The following is a 14,723-nucleotide window of genomic DNA, read 5'->3' on the forward strand; positions in this document are numbered from 1 at the left end:
TTTTCCAGGTTATTTCATGCTGACTGAGTTTTTCTTTGCTCTATCTTTTGAAATCAATTTATTTTATGATTGAATATTTCAAGTATTCTTTAAATATCTTAATTTTAATTACCACAAATCATTAATTTAATTTTTTCTTTCCTACTTTATGAACAAAAATACTTTTTATATTACTACACATGGGTCATCCAAGTGTGATTTAAAATTAAATGTCTTAATACTATAATAATAATTTGTTTCAAGTAATTACTTTAGCAGTGAATGGGGCCAGTTATTTATTTATTAACTATATAGTTAGCTAAGCCAACTACAATAAAATTAGCTAACTAAAGTAGAATATGTCAACAGCTAGGTAGCTAATAGTAATTACTTGTAACTTTCTGACAAGTAATCTACTCACTCTCAAGGTAACCTAAACATCATCAATTTTTTTCTAAGGTAATGTTAGAACAATTGAAAAACATTACTTGCATGTATGAGATGGGCAAAGGGCGCTGTGCTGAGCTGTGAAATGTCTGACACAAGCACAATTCACAGTTCCCACCAAACACTGTAGTAAATGCATGCGGGTCGGTTCTGACCCATGTGTGTAAACTTGATGTAGAATTACAAAAGCTGTGCTTGTTCATAACTTAAGAAAGGGAAAATAAAAATGATGATTTGTGCTAAACAAAAACAAGATATTTACTGCATATTTGGAAAAGTAAATGACAAAATGAATTTATTTCAAAAGTATATCATAGAAACACTCAGCCATACATGAAATAACCTGGAAAATGAATGCAGGTCGTTTTTGACCCATGTTGTGCATTAGAAGGGTAGTGATACAAAAAGGGTTTTTATTCAAAAAGTAAGAAAGGAAAAAATAAAATAAGGATGTATGATGATCAAAAACAAGTTAATTGAGGAATACCTTGAATACTGAATGATGGAATTAATTTATTGCAAAGATATAGAAGATAAAAACTCAGCCGGGTCACTTTTGACCCATGTTTTGCATCAAAGGGTTAATACCATTAAAGTGTAACAGATAGAACAGGGATGTCTTGTGGATTTAGCAATATATGTAATAGGACTGAACCAGGCATGGTGATGCAGTGGTTTGCACTGACACCTCACAGCTAGCAGGTTTTAGGTTTGAACCTCACAGTAGACTGGGGACTTTCTGTGTAGAGTTCACATGTTCTCCCTGTTCCTGCATGGGTTTCCTCCCACAATCCAAAGACATGTGGATTAGGTCAACTGACAACTCTAAAGTGCCATATGTGTGAATGTGAGTGTGAATGGCTGTTTGTCTCTCTGTTAGCCCTGTGATAGATTGGGGACCTGCCCAGGGTGTACCCCGCCTCTCACTCAAATGGCCCTTTTCCACTACCCTTTTTCAGCTCACTTCAGCTCGCTTCAGCTCACTTCAGCCCGACACGGCTCGCGTTTCGACTACCTCAGAACAGCACGACTCAGCTTGCTTCAGCCCTGCTTAGCACCCAAAACTCGCACGGTTTTGGAGTAGGGCTGAAGCGAGCCAAACCGAGCTGAGTGAGGCTGGGGGCGTGAGCAGACACTCCCCTGTGCACTGATTGGTGAGGAGGAGTGTCCTCACATGCCCACACACGCCCCACGAGCACGCTGGGATCTGTAAACACCGTAAACCCGGAAGAAGAAGAATTACGAGAATTTCTGAAGCCTTATGCGCCTCGCCTCATCTATACGCTCTTGCCAGTATCTGTTGGCGTTGTCGGTGACAACAAGCCACAGAACCAAGACCAGCAACACTAACGACTCCATGTCCTCCATGTTTATTGTTCACTATCCGGGTCGTGAGACTACCGCTTAAAAGATCACTGATGTCACTGTTTGCGCCACTTAACGACATCACGTGACGTCCACCCACTTTCGCTAACTCCACCCAATGTGTCCACCCACTTCCAGCCAGCACGGTTCAGCGCGGTTGTAGTTGAAATGCAACTCCAACAGCCCCGCTCAGCTCGACTCAGCACGGCACGGCTCAGCCGCGTTTGTAGTGGAAAAGTGGCAAAAGTCAGCTGGGATTAGCTCCAGCTTCCACTGCAACCCTGATGGATAAGCAGTATAGATAATGGATGTATGGATGAACCAGGCATTTGACATAGATTATATTGTACCAGAGCCAATCAATGTGTGTGGAGGGGAAAAATCAGCAATTCTAGTTTTCTAAATGTGAACCAGCTTGGCTTCTGTAGAAGATCCTCTATTGTAGCTTATTACATTTCATGTAGTTATTTAAAGGGGAAGATTTACCCTTTATGGTCTAATTAGTGAAATGACTAGTTAAAAGGTTGATGAAAACAGAATGTTTAAAGAAAAATGGACAGAGAAATACACTTTTACTCCCCCTGGCTTAAGTCCACAATAGATACAGTGGTGCTTGAAAGTTTGTGAACCCTTTAGAATTTTCTGTATTTCTGCATAAATATGACCTAAAACATCAGATTTTCACGCAAGTCCTAAAAGTAGATAAAGAGAACCCACTTAAACAAATGAGACGAAAATATTATACTTGGTCATTTATTTATTGAGGAAAATGATCCAATATTACATATCTGTGAGTGGCAAAAGTATGTGAACCTTTGCTTTCAGTATCTGGTGTGACCCCCTTGTGCAGCAATAACTGCAACTAAACATTTCCGGTAACTGTTGATTAGTCCTGCACACCGGCTTGGAGGAATTTTAGCCCATTCCTCCATACAGAACAGCTTCAACTCTGGGATGTTGGTGGGGTTCCTCACATGAACTGCTCGCTTCAGGTCCTTCCACAACATTTCGATTGGATTAAGGTCAGGACTTTGACTTGGCCATTCCAAAACATTAACTTTATTCTTCTTTAACCATTCTTTGGTAGAACGACTTGTGTGCTTAGGGTCGTTGTCTTGCTGCATGACCCACCTTCTCTTGAGATTCAGTTCATGGACAGATGTCCTGACATTTTCCTTTAGAATTCACTGGTATAATTCAGAATTCATTGTTCCATCAATGATGGCAAGCCGTCCTGGCCCAGATGCAGCAAAACAAGCCCAAACCATAGTACTACCATCACCATGTTTCACAGAAGGTTCTTATGCTGGAATGCAGTGTTTTCCGTTCTCCAAACATAATGCTTCTCATTTAAATCAAAAATTTCTATTTTGGTCTCATCCGTCCACAAAACATTTTTCCAATAGCCTTCTGGCTTGTCCACATGATCTTTAGCAAACTGCAGATGAGCAGCAATGTTCTTTTTGGAGAGCAGTGGCTTTCTCCTTGCAACCCTTCCATGCACACCATTGTTGTTCAGTGTTCTTCTGATGGTGGACTCATGAACATTAACATTAGCCAATGTGAGAGAGGCCTTCAGTTGCTTAGAAGTTACTCTGGGGTCCTTCGTGACCTCGCAGACTATTACACGCCTTGCTCTTGGAGTGATCTTTGTTGGTCGACCACTCCTAGGGAGGGTAACAATGGTCTTGAATTTCCTGCATTTGTACACAATCTGTCTGACTGTGGATTGGTGGAGTCCAAACTCTTTAGAGATGGTTTTGTAACCTTTTCCAGCCTGATGAGCATCAACAACACTTTTTCTGAGGTCTTCAGAAATCTCCTTTGTTCGTGCCATGATACACTTCCACAAACGTGTTGTGAAGATCAGACTTTGATAGAGCCCTGTTCTTTAAATAAAACAGGGTGCCCACTCATACCTGATTGTCATCCCATTGATTGAAAACACCTGACTCTAATTTCACCTTCAAATTAACTGCTAATCCTAGAGGTTCACATACTTTTGCCACTCACAGATATGTAATATTGGATCATTTTCTTCAATGAATAAATGACCAAGTATAATATTTTCATCTCATTTGTGTAACTGGGTTCTCTTTATCTACTTTTAGGACTTGTGTGAAAATCTGATGATGTTTTAGGTCATATTTACACAGAAATATAGAAAATTCTAAAGGGTTCACAAACTTTCAAGCACCACTGTATGTGTCACTGGTTCAGAGCAGAGATGTGCATCGAGACAAAAAAATTGCAGTCTTTAATACAGGCATTCAAATATGAAGCTTTTGGGACAAAGAAAGAAGACATTCATTCACACAAGATGAATTTACACTTATTTATTCATTCATTCATTTATCTTCAATAACTGCTTTACCCTGGTTCGAGTAACATTGGGTTTTGTTTCTATTTTTTGAAATAGAACAAACTAAGTTTGTTGTTGTTGTTCTTGCAATTGTTTTTACAAATTATTGCAAACAGGTACCATTACACATAATATCTGGTTGAGCAAGTGGCATTGCTCAGACTTTCTGTATGAGCGAGCTTAAGTGAGATTAAAAACAGTCAAGATTACACTATTACTCTATTTTCAGAGTTGTGAAAGGGTTAACATGAAGTGCAATTATGAAACAAACCAACTCCAAATTGTCTTTATACCCATGATCTAATCATTAATTGTTAAGCATTAAAAGGTTGACCATTGTAACCAAGCAACTTCATGTAGCATGACCTTCACAAATTTTAGTTGAATACCCTGATAGAGTATTTTGTTTTCAACATTACTACACATTTACCTTTTTTTTAAGTGTAGACAATTATGGGTTTTGTTGGTTCCTAACAGTTTTTTTTTTCCTGAGATTAATTGTAAACTACAGTATTCCTAATGCTGGAAGGATCTATTGGTTAAGGATTGGTCAATCCTTAATTCTTTTACCATTTAAATTGTGTGGTGGTATTACAGAGAGAGATTTAATATTCCTCATGTGTGGTGGTGTCCCTACTGTTTGAGAGGTCACAACATCCTGGATCATATCCAAAGGATGATGCAAGTTGCTCAGATAAACAACCCCTCCCAGCCAATCAAACCTCTTGTTGCCTGATCAGAAGCTGGAACTCAGTAACCTTTTATGTGCACTGCCATATAAGTCAGTGTGAAATATGATAGCAAAGTGTCAAAGAGGTAGCCTGCAGTCACAAACCTTCAGTTGCTGACAAATCACTTTGTCTAAACTTGAGCACTCTATCATGCTCTCACTCCTGACTATTACAGAAAGTTGTTTCCAGGGGGTTTTAACCAAGGATAACTACAGCTCCTAACTCATCTCTGCAACATAAGTTGTTTTTAAAAAATAATTATACCTTGTTTAGTTTTTCTTTTCATTTAGATGCAGTGGGAAAGCAGCAAGATGATCAATCAATTTAGGTGAATCGAATACCAAATAACTTAAAGTACAGGAAAATAAAATTAGTATGCATAAAATATAATCACAGTGGATATTAATTATCAAATCTATGGCCAAGTTTACATTAGACCGTATCTGTCTCGTTTTCTTCGCGGATGCACTGTCCGTTTACATTAAAACGCCTGGAAACGCCAGGAAACGGGAATCCGTCAGGGTCCATGTATTCAATCCAGATCGTGTCTGGTCCGGTGCTGTGTAAACATTGAGAATACGCGGATACGCTGTGCTGAGCTCTAGCTGGCGTCGTCATTGGACAACGTCACTGTGACATCCACCTTCCTGATTCGCTGGCGTTGGTCATGTGACGCGACTGCTGAAAAACGGCGCGGACTTCCGCCTTGTATCACCTTTCATTAAAGAGTATAAAAGTATGAAAATACTGCAAATACTGATGCAAATACTGCCCATTGTGTAGTTATGATTGTCTTTAGGCTTGCCATCCTTCCACTTGCAAGTGGTAAGTGACGCGTATGCCCGACATGCACTGAGATCACACACACAGCGGCTCAGTCCCAAATCACTGCTTGTGCGCTCCACTCGCGCGCTCTGTGAGCTGCGCAGGGCCGGAGTGCGCACCCTCCAGAGGGCACTCGCTGTTCAGGGTGGAGTGATTTGGAGCGCAGGATGCCTGCGGAGCCGAGCGTATCCGTGTATTGGCGTTTCTGTGTGCACGCAAATCGTGTATTGGCGTTGCTGTGTGCACACTAATCGTTTTAAAAACGTTAATCTGATGATCCGCTGATACGGTCTAATGTAAACCCCACCTATGTCTGCTTGTCAAGTCACTGCCTGGGTGTTAACATGTGCCTTGAAGAAGAGACAGACAGATTATTGTATGTCCTTACTTGGCTAAGTATCACCTCCTTTGAAGTGCTTAGAGCCAAGTCCAAGACCGTTAAAAATCCAGATCAAACCAGCTCTGCTACTCTCCAAAGACTCCCTACAGGAGTACTGCAGTCTATATCAGGCTGGACTCCAGAGTGTGGTCAAAGCACAGCATTACATGAAAAAGAGAACCTTCTCTTTTCATTCTGGTTTTGAGCTTGAATATGCCTGAAAGCAAGGAACAGTGAATATGAATAGTGGACTCTGAGGAATAGCTGATATGAACTTGTATATTTGGGACGTGCTCTCTAATCTAATAAATATTAGGAAAATGAGAGAAAGTGATTTCACCGAACCTGGAGCATTTTACTTTTCACTTTCATGTCCATAGCTGAATAGCTGAGCCAACTCATACACATGAAGATTAGATCACTCCAGACCCAAACATAAATAGCCCCAGTGACCCCTATGTAGACAAACTGAAATCTAAAAAAAAATATTTGTTGAGTGTGACGTTCAAGGTACCATATTGAGGGAACTTAGAAAGTTTGATTTATATGTTATCTCTGACACCACATTTTTGGAGGCGGTGGACATACAGGAGTGTTGAAACTTGTTTGTCCGAAAGGGCTAATGTAGTGTTGTTTTTGTGTGCGTGTGTGTGTGTGTGTGTGTGTGTGTGTGTGTGTGTGTGTGTGTGTGTGTGTGTGTGTGTGTGGGGGGGGAGGTTGGCAGCCTTCTACATCTTCTAGATGACATGGTCAATATTCTTCACTTGAACTATAAATAATCAGTTCTATTCTGTTCTAAAAGGAGAAATTGTCTTACAAAAACCTACAAAATCCATTAACTCCACTCACTGGCCACTTTAATAGGAATGTGTTCTTGATGCTAAGGTTCCTGTTCTTGGCTGGCAGGAATGGAACCCAATGTGATCTTCTGCTGTTGCAGCCTTCTACATCTTCTAGATGACATGGTCAATATTCTTCACTTGAACTGTAAATAATCAGTTCTATTCTGTTCTAAAAGGAGAAATTGTCTTACAAAAACCTACAAAATCCATTAACTCCACTCACTGGCCACTTTAATAGGAATGTGTTCTTGATGCTAAGGTTCCTGTTCTTGGCTGGCAGGAATGGAACCCAATGTGATCTTCTGCTGTTGCATGCTGAGATGCTTTTCTGCTCACCACGGTTGTAAAGAGCAATTATATGAGTTACTATATCCTTCCTGGCAGCTTGAACCAATCTGACCATTTTCCTCTGACCTCTTTTATCAACAAGACGTTTCCACCCACAGAACGGTCGCTCACTCAATGTTTTTTGTTTTTCACACCATTCTGTGTAAACTCTAGAGACTGTTGCATGTGTGAATATCCCAGGGTATCAGCAGTTTCTGAAATAATCAAACCAGTCCATCTGGCACCAACACCCATGCCACAGTGAAGGTCACAGAGATCACAATTTTCCCATTCTGATGTTTGAAGTGAAGATTAACTGAAGCTCTTGATTTGTATCTGCATGATTTTATGCATTGTGTTACTGTCAAGGGATTGGCTGATTAGACAACTGCATAAAACAGCAGGTGTATGGGTGTTCCTAATAAAGTGGCTAGTGACTGTATAATTAGTTAATGGTCTATGTATCTGTATACACTTTGTCAAGACATGCAAATTAATTTGGGTACATCAGAAATTAGTTCTTAGAAAGAATGATTTGCATTCATTCCACTTAAGCATGATCAGCATAATGTGATGCAGTATTTGTTTCTGTTTATGATGAATTGGTTTAGCACAAACTCTATTTGTCCCTTCTGAAACCAGATACTGAATGTTATGCCCTACTTCCAAGACATGTGACATTACCTAACTGCTGTTGACCAGCATGAGATGGCATGATTAGTGGCACTTTCAGATGATCTTCAAAGATCACATGGCAGGCACTAAGGAACCACGTGATTGCTTAAAACTTTAAATTCCTTTACCTGCTGTCTACGGTCAACAATAGCAGTTGAATGAAGTTTTTTTTTTAAATACTACTGGGAAATATAGGCTTTGGTCATTCAGGTCACACTGCATGTATTGGGTGAATTTTTGAAAGTGTTTCATGGGGGGCAGAGTTAAAGGTTGTGACAGCATTCTGAGAGTGGGAGGTGCAGCCACTCGCCACTGTGGTGAAGTCACTTGATACAAGGAATGACATCCCCAAAATAACTTGACAAAGTATATAAAGGGCTCTACCTTAGCCTGTACAGTCAGAGGAGAAGCCAAAATGACAACACACAAGACACAAGCACAAGTATACTAAGGAGGAAAGAGAAAGTTGAGTGACAGATGCAAAAACTGTGGTCTGGAAAGTAACACATTTGAGAAGCATTGCCAAGTATTTTATGGTGTTGGATGTCTACTGAAAAGGGTAACAGAAGAGGATAAGGTATTTAAGAAAGACTGAAGTATTTCTGCTACTGTGCTGGAAGTCCACTGAAGACAATAATACATAAAGGAGGCGTTTGATATTGAGGATCTTGCCTGTATTGTGAGTTTTTTGGGTTTTTTTGTTTGTTTTTTTCTGCAGTTCTCCTGCACCTCCTCCTAAGCTTGGAGCAGCAGGGGAGGTCAAAGCATAGTTATAGCAGTGATGAAGTACAGCTACCAGAACATTGTGTCTCAGTACACACGTCAGAGCACATATACCTCAACACACTACACCCCTACCCATTACACTCCAGAGCACTATTCCACAAGCTCCTACTCCACAAGCCACTACAGTCCACCAAAGTATACGCCGACCTACTACACTCCACCTGCTTACACCCCGACTTACAAAAGCACTTCTTCCTCCTACACGTCTATCTACAGTAAGCCCTCGCGCCATGTCAGCAACCATAGTACACCTGTACAGCAGACCCCCATTGCAACGAGCAAGCCTAATCGGACTGTCCGCTTCACCAATGATGTCATCTTTCAGGACCATGTTCGGCATGGAGATCTGGAAATGATTGGCCGCTTTATGAGAGCGAAGAAAGTGCGAGTGGACACAATCTTCCACTCTGGTAAGCAAGCTTCAAATGATTATTTATTTGCCAGTATTGATTAGTTCTAAATCAAAGGACAAAGTCAAACTTGAGAAAAGTGAACTGGTCTATTCGAGTTAACTCTGTACTGTCTTAATAGAATGTAAACAAGAAATGTTTGAGGAAAAATGTGTGAGCCAAGCCATTTATCTTCCTATCTCTCTTTCATCCTCACAGGCATGGCAGCTCTCCATGAGGCTGTTCTTTCAGGGAACTTGGAGTGTGTGAAGCTTCTGATAAAATATGGAGCTGATGTTCATCAAAGAGATGAGGATGGTTGGACACCTCTGCACATGGCCTGCAGTGATGGCTACCCTGAGATTGCACGGTATGTTCAAGTTTATAGTAAATGTTTTGAGCAGAATAATGTAACATAATACTAGTATGCAGTGAAGGAATTTCAGAGTAAAATATGATATGAGATAAATGCTGTAATGAGAAAAATACACCTTGGTGAATTAATGTACTCTTCTCCACAGGTATCTGCTTTTTCTAGGTGCTAGTGCAGAAGCTGAAAATGCAAATGGGGAGAAACCAGCAGATCTTATTGACCCCGACTGCAAAGAGTTGGTCAAACTGTTTGAAGTGGGGTGTGTCTAAGGGCCAGCATAAGGAACATAAAAGAATTGCAAAGAAATGGTTCCTCTGGACTCAAGTCCATTTAAGAGGATGGTTTAAGTACCTCTTTTTTTTGAGAATGGAGCTTGGAAGAAGGACATTCAGATATTTTCTTTTCTGAAAGAAAAAACACTTTGTTCTTATTTTAAGTGTTTGCCACTTTCCTCTCTCTCTCTCTCTTTCTCTCATATATATATATATATATATATATATATATATATATATATATATATATATATATATATATATATGTCTGTACTTCAAAACCTTGGTCCTACTAAACCACCCCCCCTGACCCACTATGCAGTTGCTGCACACATGTTATCACCTCTGAATGTCTGAATACAGTGTGACTTTCTCTGCAACTCGGATTACATTGTACCCTGATGCCCAACCCAGCCATATCATTTCATCAATGTAAGTACGCCATCCAGTGCATGCCTTAAATTTAGAACAGGACAATTCTCATGTAAAGTCACACAAGGAATTGCTATTATGTTCACAGAACTGTGCATAATATCTAAAATGTAGCTATGATCACAAGTCTGTGAGTGCTTTAAAGTGCTCTGGCATGTGTTTGACCGGTACACTGTTAAGAACAGCAGGGTATCTCTTGTCTGCAGGGCAGCTTAAGACAACACTGAAAACATGAAATTTTTATATGAGCAAAATACTATTTTTTCTGGAGTGCTAAAAGTGAGTGCACTATTTCTACAGACCTATGGAATTTCTCATGTAAAGTCTTATGTTTTTCTCTTTTTTACTGTTTTCATAAATAAAGGTGCTCTTTCTGGCTTAATTTTGCTTTTCTTTCATTTATGGAAACACAAACATCTATTAATTACATCTTAATGGCTGTAGTAAGAGTATTTAGAAGTTTAGTGTACAACTACAAATAAAAAAAATTTGGGACAGTATGTAGAAATTGAAATAAAAACTGAAAACAATGATTTGTAAATAGAAGTTGGCCTATATTGCACTCAAAACAATATAGCACTGTTATTTGATGTTTAACCTCATTAATTTTTTTTGTTTTTATTTTTCAAAATAAACGCATATCAATTCTGATTCTTGTAACACATTTTAAAAAAAGTTAGGACAGTAAAGCATTTTAAAGCACTTTATAATGTTGTCGTTCCATCTCACAACACTTTAAAGATATTTAGGGACTGAAGTCACCAAGTGATGAAGCATTTCAGGTGTTATAATAATAATAAAACTTTATTTGCCAGGTATATGAACACACACGAGGAATTTGACTCCGGTTTCACTTAGCTCTCTTAGTACAAACAGATAAAGCGTAGACAAAAACAAAGCTATGTACATGTAGAAGGGTAAATATGTATAGACAGCATAGTGCAAGGATGAATTAGTAAATATAAATATACACTGTGCACAGAATGATGGTATGAGTGTGCAGATATTTCACAGTTGATGTTACTGATATTTGAGTCCGGTTTTAGCTGTTCATCACAGAGACGGCCTGAGGGGAAAAAACTGTTCTTGTGTCTGGTTGTTTTTGTGTGCAGTGTTCTGTAGCGTCTCCCCTACTAACAATTTTTGGTTCCCAGAACGTTCCTGGAACACGAGCCTTTGGTTCCAGTTTGGTTCCGGCTACGTTCCCTGAAAGTCATTTTTGGTTCTGTTTAGGTTGTCACTTGGTTGGCAGGAAAGTTTAATTTTGGTTCCCAGAACATTACTCATGTGGTTCCCATTTGGTTCCCTCACCGTTCTCACACCGTCCCTTTATCCTTGTTCATGTCATGTTTGTTCCCTCAACGTTTCCATATCGTTCCCATAACCTTGTTGGTTACATGTTTGGTTCCCTAGACGTGCTCCTGATGTTCCCCCAACCTTGTTTATTATGTGTTGGTTCCCACAAGGTTCCCCTACAACATTTTAGTAACCTTGTTGGTTACATGTTTGGTTCCCTCAGTGTTCCCCCAATGTTCTTTCCCTCACCATAATGTCATATTTCTGTAGTATGTAATTCATTGTAAAAGTTTTGGTTGCATGACAACTATTTACTTCAGAACATATAAGCAGTGATGAATGACCAGGAAAATGTTGCAGGACTAGAAAGTTTAATAGAAAAAAAATATCAAGAATACAACATTGGTAAGGACATCAGCAACACAGTGCAACATTATTATACATTATAAAACATCTGACAACTATAGACAATTATGAAAACTATTTCTTAATAAAATACAATAAAGGCAAAAAATAAGAAAAATTTTAGAAATGCCAAAAACGGGTGCGTGTGCATAGAAGTTGGTGTACGTCTTCAATCTTGAGGACCAGCTGACCTAAAAAGAATAAGAAACAAAACGTTTAACACCAACTTAGTGCCAACATTTCATTTAATTATTGTGAATATTCAGCGATTGATAAAAGACTTAAGTTTAATTTACCGTCTGTGTAGTGCAAACTTCAGTGCATGCCCAATGCACTCCTCAATATCAGCTACCTTCTTGCCAGGGAAGTTCTGCATGCAGGCCTCTACAAATAGAAGTAAAAAAAAAGTTACACATTTAAATCTCAGTCAAACTTGGCATAACACTGATTTGAAAAATGTATGAACACTTACCCGTTATAATTTTGCAAAGGGTTAAGTTCTGAAAAGGCTTTTTTGCTCTCCTCCCCCTCAGGCTGTACTGCGCCAGGACATTGTTGGTAGCCACCTGGCGTAGAATGCGACGAATGGCTGCCCCCGGATTCGACCCTCCCAGGCTTTCAAGGAAACGTTTCTACAAAAAAACAAACAAAAACAAGGAAAACATAAGTATACAATGAAAATGAATTTGGAGAGCTTATGTGGTCTACTTTCATTAGCCAAATCAATACATTACCAATGACAATTTATTTCATATATAATTATGTCCAATTAATTACCATTTGGTTCCTTCTTTCTGGTTGAGCCAGACTCCTGTCTAGCTCCTCCAGCTCCTCCACTGTGCTGCATAGGCCCAACAGCACATCTTCCTGCAGAGGAGGCTGAGGCGGGTTCGAGACCACAGCAGCCTCCAATGTCTCTGACTTCCTCTCCATACCCTCCATCCTCCTTTCCATAGCCTCCATCCTCCTCTCCATAGCCTCCATTCTCCTAGTCATTCGCCCCATGTGCTCTTCCATGGCTAGGTACATTTGTGATAGAATTCATTTTAGTTTTTGAACGTAATATACTTGTCATATGTGAAAATGTGTGTATATAGTACTTACTTCTTTTTGTGTCATCCGTCATCCTCAATAGGAGCCTCTTTCGTTCCTCCAGGACTACAGGTAGAATTGAGATGAAATTCATTTTAGTTTTATACCCAATACACTTTTCCTGTGTGAACATCAACAAGTGTGTATCAAGTACTTACGCCTTATTACGGCAGCCATGCCTGAAGCCCCCTCCTCTTCGCCATGGGTCATTCCTGAAGTTCTTGAAAAGAAAATTTAGTGTTTGCTTTCTTGGTTAAGAACTTGTAATCAGATAGTAAATATAAAATTCAAAACAAATGTACCCTCAACTGGGTCGGATGATGTTTGTTCCTCAATGTACGACTCTTCCAATGTCCAACGGCTGGGTGCTGGACTGACATGGGTTGAGAGACTGCTGCTGTCCTGCTCCGAGCTGCTGACCGAACTTGTTGGCTCTGCCATGAACTCAGGCTGTTCTTCAATCTCCGCCGGTTGTATCTCTGGCATGTGTTGAGGTCCATTATGTTGTTGCTCTGCTTCTTGCAGAGCCTGGCCTGTCCTTGCTGCATCTCGCGCAGCCTGCTCTTCCCTGCTTGCTGCATCTCTCGCAGACTCCTCTGCCCTGTTTGCTGCATCTCCTGCATCCAGCTGGGCACGCACCAGTGCTCGCACATTCAACACCTCTCGCCGCGCCCTCTTCCATTCCTTTGTGTAGATCTGTCTGGCCAACCTCTTTGAACTCATTGGCTGCAATGCAATACCATGCAAACAATGTGTACCTGTTGCAATGAAAAGCGGGGAAAATTTAAATACAACATTACAACAACAACATAAATTTAAGCACAGTGTTTCAGTTTACAACCATACTTGCACTTGACAAAAATACACACAGGATTAAAACTGGGGATGAGGTAAGAATGTGTGAGACAAACATGACAGTAGCATTGCATTCAATCGAGCAGGAAAGCAAAACAAATGTGTAACAAAAGAATGGTCTGTTGCAGAATATTATATCTCATCTCATCTCATCATCTCTAGCCGCTTTATCCTGTTCTACAGGGTCGCAGGCAAGCTGGAGCCTATCCCAGCTGACTACGGGCGAAAGGTGGGGTACACCCTGGACAAGTCGCCAGGTCATCACAGGGCTGACACATAGACACAGACAACCATTCACACTCACATTCACACCTACGGTCAATTTAGAGTCACCAGTTAACCTAACCTGCATGTCTTTGGACTGTGGGGGAAACCGGAGCACCCGGAGGAAACCCACGCGGACACGGGGAGAACATGCAAACTCCGCACAGAAAGGCCCTCGCCGGCCACGGGGCTCGAACCCAGGACCTTCTTGCTGTGAGGCGACAGCGCTAACCACTACACCACCGTGCCGCCCCCAGAATATAATATATATATATATATATATATATATAAATAATATTCTGCAATTACTTGTTGGCAACTTGTGTCTGCGGCTGGGACTACAATGGATGCATTAAGTCAATGACTTAACTATAATCAATGGAATTAGCTTTTATAGTAGCTATTATAGTATTATTACTATAATATTAAAGTCTTAACTATAATCAATGGAATTAGCTACACCAGAAAAGGCAGCACAGAGAACATTCTAAAAATAGCCCATTATTTTTCAACTTCATGTATTTTGACTCAACTTGACTAAGCGTAGCGCACCACATCCAGTGAAGCTCCAGCCTGAGACAGTGTATATAAACTAGCCTTTAACCACAATAAAATGAATCTTACCTT

The 14,723-nt window shown here is 40.1% G+C and overlaps 2 protein-coding genes across 4 annotated transcripts in view; one reads left to right on the forward strand and one right to left on the reverse strand.

The window, feature by feature from the left end:
- ppp1r27a (protein phosphatase 1, regulatory subunit 27a) overlaps positions 1 to 9,908 on the forward strand; it is a 76,415-nt gene extending 66,507 nt beyond the window's left edge. Inside the window, exons 2-4 of one of the 3 annotated variants that reach the window (XM_060901489.1) lie at positions 9,044 to 9,128; positions 9,327 to 9,477; positions 9,629 to 9,908. In XM_060901489.1, coding sequence (XP_060757472.1) covers positions 9,044 to 9,128; positions 9,327 to 9,477; positions 9,629 to 9,749 — 357 coding nt within the window. In that variant the 3' untranslated portion in view covers positions 9,750 to 9,908. Of the gene's footprint in view, positions 1 to 6,805; positions 9,129 to 9,326; positions 9,478 to 9,628 lie in introns of those variants that run through there. The other 2 variants (XM_060901487.1, XM_060901488.1) reach the window with 2 other exon arrangements.
- Positions 9,909 to 11,901: 1,993 nt separating this feature from the next.
- LOC132869238 (uncharacterized) lies at positions 11,902 to 13,838 on the reverse strand. The gene is made up of 7 exons (XM_060902576.1): positions 13,280 to 13,838; positions 13,136 to 13,189; positions 12,990 to 13,043; positions 12,663 to 12,904; positions 12,358 to 12,517; positions 12,182 to 12,269; positions 11,902 to 12,076 (listed from the first exon to the last, which is right to left on the reverse strand). The coding sequence occupies exons 1-7, from the start codon at positions 13,698 to 13,700 to the stop codon at positions 12,055 to 12,057; spliced, it is 1,041 nt and encodes a 346-aa protein (XP_060758559.1). The 5' UTR covers positions 13,701 to 13,838; the 3' UTR covers positions 11,902 to 12,054.
- Positions 13,839 to 14,723: the final 885 nt, after the last annotated feature.

Source organism: Neoarius graeffei, chromosome 20 (genome assembly GCF_027579695.1).
Source record: "Neoarius graeffei isolate fNeoGra1 chromosome 20, fNeoGra1.pri, whole genome shotgun sequence".
Taxonomy (NCBI): domain Eukaryota; kingdom Metazoa; phylum Chordata; class Actinopteri; order Siluriformes; family Ariidae; genus Neoarius; species Neoarius graeffei.

Coding starts and splice junctions, on each gene's coding strand:
- LOC132869238 (XM_060902576.1), bottom strand. CDS start 13,700: ATGAGTTCAAAGAGGTTGGCCAGACAGATCTACACAAAGGAATGGAAG. Junction 13,190..13,279: donor ATCATCCGACCCAGTTGAGG/GTACATTTGTTT, acceptor CAAGAACTTCAG/GAATGACCCATGGCGAAGAG. Junction 12,905..12,989: donor GACGGATGACACAAAAAGAA/GTAAGTACTATA, acceptor AAATGTACCTAG/CCATGGAAGAGCACATGGGG.